At 37.8% G+C, this 9,068-nt stretch overlaps 1 protein-coding gene across 1 annotated transcript; it reads left to right on the top strand.

Annotated features, from left to right (window-relative positions):
• Nucleotides 1–435: 435 nt before the first annotated feature.
• Nucleotides 436–5,059, top strand: LOC133744107 (peroxisomal acyl-coenzyme A oxidase 1). The gene is made up of 14 exons (XM_062172236.1): nucleotides 436–797; nucleotides 1,029–1,137; nucleotides 1,222–1,283; nucleotides 1,482–1,691; nucleotides 1,912–1,999; nucleotides 2,144–2,306; nucleotides 2,438–2,636; nucleotides 2,740–2,937; nucleotides 3,108–3,239; nucleotides 3,386–3,506; nucleotides 3,716–3,826; nucleotides 4,111–4,180; nucleotides 4,390–4,573; nucleotides 4,663–5,059. The coding sequence occupies exons 1-14, from the start codon at nucleotides 660–662 to the stop codon at nucleotides 4,870–4,872; spliced, it is 1,995 nt and encodes a 664-aa protein (XP_062028220.1). The 5' UTR covers nucleotides 436–659; the 3' UTR covers nucleotides 4,873–5,059.
• Nucleotides 5,060–9,068: the final 4,009 nt, after the last annotated feature.

Consider the following 9,068-nt stretch of genomic DNA (forward strand, 5'->3'; position numbering starts at 1 on the left):
AGTAGATGCTATTATATTATATGTCATAAGTTATAATATAATATATTATAAGTGTTGGGTCATTTGCACCGTCGGTACATAGAATAATTTCCAGTAGATGCTAGTAGCGAAATGTCAATTGAATAATTCAACCTATAAATTAATTTCTTCAAATTTAACAACTAAATAAATTCATGTACAAAATTCATCTCTTGACCATGGTAGAGGTAGCCAAGATTTGAATAGAACTACCATTTTGTTACGATGAATGGAACTACTATTTTTCGAATAAGCTTGTTATTTATTTAATTGAGAAATACGTATGAACTTGATATATCAAAAAAAAAAATATATATGTATTTGACGCATTTACCACATGCAAAGATATTAGTGGAGAAAAACAAATAAACAAAAAAGTAGTCAAAAATCCAAACGTCTCACTCAATTTCTGAAACATGAACATTGGGAAACGCGAAGCCAAGTCGTCCCAGCTTATCCATGATTCAAAGTAGACCTCCTTTTAGAAATTATTATAAATACTCTTAGTCGTCGTTCACCGACCCGTACTTATTGCCCTCATCTCCAAATCCACCTTGCTCTTCTTACAAAACCAGACTGCTCCTTTGTCAAATTCACACTCTTTTTCTTCTTTTTGTTTTGTTTGAGACGAAGGTGAAACAATGGAGGGTGTGGATCATTTGGCTCTCGAAAGGAGCAAGACCCAGTTCGATGTGGACCAGATGAAGGTCGTCTGGGCCGGCTCCCGCCACGCCTTGGACGTCTCCGATCGAATTGGCCGCCTCGTCGCCAGCGATCCGGTAATCCAAATCTGATCGAAATTTTCACAATTTTCAATTCAAGTTCCAGTCTTTAAGTTCTTAGCTGAAATGGGTCTAACCCAAGCTTTTGTTTTTGTAAATCTATTGTTTAAAGTTCATGGCTTTGTTATGAGTTAGTGCTTTAGCTTATGGTGATTGGAATCGGGAAAAATTTAGAGGACTAATGCAATTGTGGATTTTGTTTTTAATTGTTTTTGTTTTGTTTGTCAGGTATTTAAGAAGGACAATAGGACTATGCTGAGTAGGAAGGACTTGTTTAAAGACACTCTAAGAAAGGCAGCTCATGTCTGGAAGCGGATCAACGAGCTTAAACTTACTGGTAGGTTTCGCAATATTTTACGGATTTGGATTGTTGTTTACTTGTCTGTGGTTGAATGATTCGAGTATGCTACTGTTATTGCAGAAGAAGAGGCATCCAGGTTAAGGTTTTTTATCGATCAACCTTCATATATGGATCTTCACTGGGTAAGCTCAGTTCTTTTTATAGTCGTAGCGTATTCTAGTTTGCTGCATTTCCATGTCTTATATGAGATGATCACTTGTCTGTAGAGTTAGTGTCTTTCTTGTATGATAAGCTTTGTGCATATTCTTCTAGGATTTAGTAATTTAGAAATTCGGATGCTTAGATTGTAGTTTGTCTGAAGAAGCTGATTTTCTCTTCAGGGAATGTTTGTACCTGTTATTAAAGGATCAGGTACCGAGGAGCAGCAAAAGAAGTGGTTGCCGATGGCATACAAGATGCAAATAATTGGTTGCTATGCACAGACTGAACTTGGCCATGGCTCCAATGTCCAAGGGCTTGAGACCACGGCAACTTTTGATCCAAAGACTGACGAGTTTGTTATTAATAGCCCTACACTGACCTCAAGCAAAGTAAGCAATTTTGATAGTACTGTTTCCTACTCTTTTATTTCTTGTGTTTTTAGTGATGCTTTAATATCAATAGTAACGAACTTGTGGCAGCGAATTGTTCTTTGATCCTTTTTGCATTTTGTCTAGACATCTCAAGCATGATGTGACATTCTTTTTTATTCTCCATGGTCAAAATATCTAGATAAGGTTCTTATTGCTTTTCCTTCATTGTTGCGAGTAGTGGTGGCCTGGTGGTTTGGGAAAAGTTTCGACTCACGCGGTTGTTTTTGCGCGTCTTATTACTGATGGTCAAGACCATGGAGTGAACGGTACTTACTAAGCATACATTTTTGCAAGTTCTATTATAAAGTGAATGACTAATGGTTTAACCATGTACTAAGCATACATTTTTGCAAGTTCTATTATAAAGTGAATGACTAATGGTTTAGCCATGTAAATATCTTCACTTTTAGGTTTCATCGTCCAACTTCGGAGCTTGAATGATCACTTGCCTCTTCCAGGCGTAACTGTTGGAGATATCGGAATGAAATTTGGAAGTGGTGCATACAACTCCATGGACAATGGTGTCCTAAGATTTGATCATGTGCGCATCCCAAGGGATCAAATGTTGATGAGGTATGTACTTCTCATTGAGTGTACAGATGGGATGATTGTTCTGATGTTTAAAATTTTTAGCTGCACATTTACTTAGGGACTTGCATGGGTAGATAGGACAATCATTCTGATAATTCTTGCGAATGTCCCAGAGTCTCACAGGTTACAAGAGAAGGAAAAGTTGTTCTATCCAACGTTCCAAGGCAACTACTTTATGGAACTATGGTTTTTGTTCGACAAACAATTGTAGCTGATGCTTCCTCTGCATTGTCACGAGCAGTATGTATTGCTACTAGGTATAGTGCTGTTCGTCGACAATTTGGTTCAAATGATAGTGGTGTTGAGACACAGGTATGATCTAAACTTATCCTCTTCGTGAATTTAGAGATGTCAGTTTCTTTGTTTGTTTGTTCTGAACATGATGTATCCAGTGCTTTTGGTTCATGTTTTTAAGGTGATTGATTACAAGACTCAACAAAGTAGACTATTCCCTTTGCTGGCTTCCGCCTATGCTTTCAGATTTGTTGGTGAGTGGTTGAAATGGCTATATACGGACGTAACACAAAAACTGCAAGCAAATGATTTTTCTACATTGCCTGAGGCTCATGCATGCACTGCGGGTTTAAAGTCATTGACTACTTCAGCAACTGCTGTATGTGATTATTCCTGCCCTTGCCTCCTCTCCGTTTTCCTTTTTTTTTTTTTTTTTGGGAGGTCGGTTGAGCTCATAGGATTATACGACAAAGATATCCCTTCCCATACCATAGACAGCATATAAGTCTTGTTTATTTATTTAATTTTTTTTCCCTGTTCTTTTGGCAGGATGCCATTGAAGAATGCCGGAAATTATGTGGTGGTCATGGTTATCTTTCTAGCAGTGGGCTCCCCGAGTTATTTGCTGTTTATATCCCGGCGTGTACATATGAAGGAGACAATGTTGTTCTACTTCTGCAGGTCTGTGGCTTGAGAATCCGAGATCTTACTTGTTTTGACTGGACCCTTATGGATTACTGCATGGAATTTGCTTTGGGTTGAATCAGATCCAACAGGTTCTGTTAATATTTGATTATGTGTGCTGAATTGCTGAAAAATGTCTTCAGGTTGCAAGGTTTCTGATGAAGACTGTTTCTCAGCTACCGTCTGGTAAAAAACCCGTTGGAACAACTTCCTATATGGGGCGTGCAGAACAGTTGCTCCAATCTCGTTCTAATGTTCAGAAAGGTTCAGTATCGTAAATAATGTAATCTATAAGTTGCTGGTTTCCTTTTTCTATTTGTCAAACACAGGGTTACTAGATTTTACATTGTCAAAGGATAATTTCTGCTACACTGATATGCATATATACGTAATGGTTGGCTATACCTTTTGAATACCTTGAAGAGTTCAACTACATGCTTTTATTGCTTACTTTGTATTTCAATTTCATGCAGCTGAGGATTGGTTGAAGCCTAGTGTAATACTGGAGGCATTTGAAGCAAGGGCTATGAGAATGTCTGTTGCCTGTGCTAAAGACCTTAGCAAGTTTGCAAATCCAGAAGAGGGTGGGTTTGTGTTCTTTTGGCTCTTTGTTGTGTGTGTGTGTGTGTGTTTTTTTTTTTATTATTATTATTATTTTTTTCTATCACGTATATTGTTAATGAGTAAAAGAAGAATTTTCATCAAAAGGTAGTATCATTTCCCTTGGTGCAACTTCAGTTAGGTGCTTCTATATTTCTTTTTAACTTTGTAGTTAGAACTATATAAGGTTCCTTGGTCATTCATATTTCTTGAACTGATGCCATCACATTATGAAGTATTTGATAATTTTCATGTTTTTCTACTTCAGGCTTTGCGGAACTATCGCCTAATTTGGTGGATGCAGCAGTTGCTCATTGCCAATTGATTGTTGTTTCCAAGTAACGCTCATTCCTTTCTATCATGTTGTTCTAATAGAGTTTTGAAATTCACACATTTCCTTGGGTTTGACCTCCTCCCTGTATAAAGGTGTTCGTAATGAAGCACTATTTGTTGGATGAGTTGGGCACCACTGGGAGGAATTAAATTCTTAAAGACCTGTTATTGTACAATTTGATCATCTTGTTATTAAGTTTCCCTTTCATGATAGGTTCATTGAGAAACTGCAACAAGACATACCCGGGAAGGGAGTGAAAGAACAGTTGCAGATCCTCTGTAACGTATATGCTTTATTTCTTGTTCACAAACATCTGGGTGATTTTCTCTCCACTGGAAGTATCACAGCCAAACAAGCTTCACTTGCCAACGAGCAGCTGAGATCTCTATATTCCCAGGTTTACCCTCTGCAGCATTCTTGTAAGATCTAATTGTTCATTCTTTGAAGGTTGCTGTCATCTGATTATTGTGTCATTATTTATTCTAGGTCCGCCCCAACGCCATTGCCCTTGTTGATGCATTTAATTACACTGACCACTACCTTAGCTCAATTCTTGGCCGATATGACGGTAATGTGTACCCGAAACTCTATGAGGAGGCCTGGAAGGATCCTCTGAATGACACGGTTGTGCCAGAGGGCTATCGCGAGTACATCCAACCTTTGCTGAAGCAACAGCTCCGAAATGCAAGGCTATGATTATAAAATGTGGTTATGATTGTATTGTTGCCAATAAAGCTAGCAGCTATTTGTTGCCCGAAGGGAAATTGTGATATTTATGTCACGGAGACTTATATATACTTGATTAGAATGATAAAAAGAACTGGGATATTGTAGACAGTATATGGTAGATCGTTAATAAAAGCTATTAATTAAGTACGGACTATTCGTGGCCCTTCTGTTCTGCAATTCTCACTGTCCAGTATGGTTAGAGTTAGAATGGGTCCATTTTACGCCACAGTCTAGGATTCAACAGAATGGTAGTTTCAGACTTTCAGTGGTTAAGAAGGCCATGGCACTGTGGTTAATGTTGGAGGGAATCGGCTACCATGAACTTGCGAAAGCTTATGTACTGTATGCTGGGCCTGTAGGGATTTTGGTACAAATGAGATTGGAGGTTGGGGCAATGAGTCCGACTCTTCCCTTGGGCCTCCTCTTCTTTTCTTTGGATACATATGACATGGCATATTGACGTTTGTACCATATTTACACATTTTTGATGACCTAATAATTTTGGATTTGATTGATTTTGTATAGACATGACTCTTGAATAAAAAATCTAGAGAATGAACGGTTTGAATCGTTGAATTAGGTTACATAATAGTGAAAAATAGTAAAAATCTTTCTAGGGTCTCTACATACCCTATGCTAAGAATTCCACACTTAGAAAAGTGTAAACATCATCAATTTGATAATCACACTATATTGTGACACTTGGAAACGTTGATCTTTTACCAACATTGCTGAGTTTTGCAGGGTTAAATATCAAACAGAAATTAAAAAAAATCAACGATTCCGATTATTGAGATACCTTGTGTGTGTGAGTATCAAATTGATGATGTCGACACTGTGCCGACTTCCTTAAGGGAATTGGTCTCTCTCTCTCTCTAATCATCAACCGGCACTTCCAGCAACGAATTGAATATAACTCCAAAAACATCTACAATCATGCATGAAACATACTCGGTTACTCCTAGTCTGCGCATGCAAGTCACCATCCTGATGATGTCAACTAACTATATATATTGAATCAGCTGTGCCCTAGCCTGATACGTACGAACTGTCGATCCTTATGTCTTTGTCTAATTGTCTATTAAACTATATAATTCAAATGGTCCCCCATAACCAGCGCCAAAAATGTCTGGAATGCCGCAGCAGCTAGCTTGCTCTATTATTTAAATGAGTGCACCATCTCAACCACCAATTCCTCAGCTGTCTCCCTCCCACCGTTAGCCTCGCTTAGCTGAGCTGATCATTCCGGCCATATATTGAACTACAGCTGCTAGCTTTATACATCTCCGATTCTTCGTACTCGATCTTTATCTCACAGTGGACCACCTGCAAGTTAATGGTTGTTTGACAAAATAACTTGCAGCCAAATTTTGTTTAACCCATTTAAGGCGACGTGTTATCTTATACTTGATTCCTTGATCTAGCTTTATGTCATAGCTAGTCGACCAACGTCCTGCCACGAGCTAAACTCACTGTTATAGCAAATTAACCTGCAAGAACTAATTAACTTGCTGGCAAATGTAATCGATCTTTCAACAATATCTGCTCCATTACAAACACGTTTGAATATGGTGTGTGGTTTAAAACAGATCGAGCTGCACCCTTGCTTGCGCGCGCACACACACTCATTGCAAGTCTTTAAAGTTGAAGAAACCACCACAAGTGGTCGAGTTGGTAAGAGCCTCCAGGTGTGGAACCCCCACATCAGGGTTCGAATCCCGCCGACAATTATTGGAGGAAAAAAAAAAAAGATATACTTATAGATTACAGGCAATGCAAGATTAGATTTGCCTTTAAGGGGGAGAAATATTACAGATATACATATAGAAATGTTGTAACTAAAGAGTAAAAAAAAAAGAGAAGTTTGATTTGCAACCAAGGAGATTCGAACCAAGTAAAGGCTATAATGCCTGAAGATAAAGCCAAAACAAGTACAAACTACAAAGGCAAGATTTGCATCTAGTGAGATTAGAACCAAGGAAAGCCTGAAGACAAAGGCATAACAACACTATACTTTGCCAATTGAACCAAACCTACATATCTGGAAAATCATACATGTAGTAACTAAAATATTTTAAGGATTTTAGGTTGGGCTATAGCCCAACCAGCCTCTCAAGTGGATCCACCCCTGGTCAGGGGGGAGGAAGCGTTGTAACAAGATCCCCCGAGTACGGATTAGTCAATAGGCCTAGGAAGCCTTTAAGGACACTGTGTGATTGCCAAATAAAAAAAAAAAACGTTAAAGATCTAAACGTACATTCTGAATCCCCTTATATTTTTTTACCCAAAAGACAAAAATTTAAAGGAGGGAGAGGTCGACATCCTTCTTTTGTCGTTTTTTTGGTCGAGATGCCGACGACATCCTTCTTTGTTTGAATTATTTTGTGAAGTGTCTTTTTTTTTTTTGTCAAAGAATTGGTTTCTGAAGTTTAACGTTCAGTCATTTTCATAGTTACATCAGTACACCTGCATGGCATTTATGGTTTCTGTAAATTACCGTTTGGCCAAAGAAGAAAACAAAGGGAAAAGAGAAAGTACTACTTAAAGACAACGGTTTAGGTCACTATCCGTCTGTTCGGATCGTACGTGTTAAGTTTTCATTTTGGCCAATATTGTGATTTGACGGCCATTAGTTCTTTCCGAACAACACATACACATCATGTGTTCCACAAAGTAGTTTGCGAAAGTATGGTAATCTAACGATCATCTTTCTCGAACCACACACGTACACATTATATGTTCCGCAAAGTACCATGTGAAACCCCTTTTGGTTCACATTTTAGTAATCGGGAGGCGAGGTTTTCAGCTTTCCATGAGTTGATAACTTCTGCAAAGTTTCATCGCATGTTGGATACCTTTAACGTACTGCACTATAATAAAATTAATAGTCGAATCAAGTTAGTCAATCCTAAATCTTTCATGTTTATATTATCAAAACACAATTTTAGATGTCATAACGATATTTATTATTATAAATATGAATAACATTGTCTCACAAATTAATTAAATCCCAAGCAATTGGATCAGTACCAGCTGACTGATCCGGCTTGTACGCACCAATAGCGCTTAAACTTGCAGCGACACTACAAAGCCGATCTAGCTGGTCTCCTGATCCAATTATTAAGCATTGATGAAACTAAATGCTTGACAATAATTAATATGAATATATGATTCATGCAGAATATGAAAAACATTTTACTTCAAGTTTGTAATATGAGGAAGAGGGAGAAGACTTTGTTGGCCTGATGAACACCACAAGACCTGTATGTGACAATAGAGCTCAAACTCTAGAGATAATGGAAAACCTTTACTAATATATGAAGTTATGTATTATTCAATCTAATGTTATAAGTCAATCTTATGTTATAAGTTTCTCATTTATAAGTACAAAATTTTACGATTGATATGACGGACGACTGATTACTAAACAAAATTGTGTTTTGGATGTCTTATACTTTTTTTTTTAACAAGGAAATAATTTAATAGATTAAAATTCAATAGAATTGATTACAATCATAATGTAACACATCCTTAATACATTCTTGGAGTGTTATCAAACCACAAGGAACACGTTTCGAAGATAATGGAAAACCTTTACTTATATATGAAGTTATGTATAATTCAGTCTAATGTTATAAGTATCTCATTTATAAGTAAAAAAAATTAAGTTTGATATGATGGACAACCGACTGAATATTACTAAACAAAATTGTGTTTTGGATGTTTTATACCTTTTTTTTTTTAATCAAGGAAATAACTTTTTAGATTAAAGTTCAATAGAATTGATTACAATCATAATGTAACACTACTCAAAATCATTTGCACACACCCAAAGCCCTAGCTTGGAGCCCTCCACCAGAAAAAAAGCCCAAAATCATTAAGCCCATCAGCCTGCCCAGCAGACCAACGTGGCCCACTGGTCCCCAACCCAGCAGTCAACCCTAGTTTGAAACTAGGGTTTCATGCAGAAAAAATTGGAGAAACAGAAGACTGAACCAGTCCCGCCTCCGCCTCCACCAAGGGATGTGGACCACGATCAACCACCGTCACCGGCCCCGGAAGTCCCAAAATAGCCCTAGCCATCCCGGAATTCACGAGTGTGCCACTTCTGTCGATAGTGAGTTCGCCACCACCTACAAACCAGTACCAACACCAGCCCCCTG

The sequence above is a fragment of the Rosa rugosa genome, chromosome 4 (assembly GCF_958449725.1).
Source record: "Rosa rugosa chromosome 4, drRosRugo1.1, whole genome shotgun sequence".
NCBI classification, from domain to species: domain Eukaryota; kingdom Viridiplantae; phylum Streptophyta; class Magnoliopsida; order Rosales; family Rosaceae; genus Rosa; species Rosa rugosa.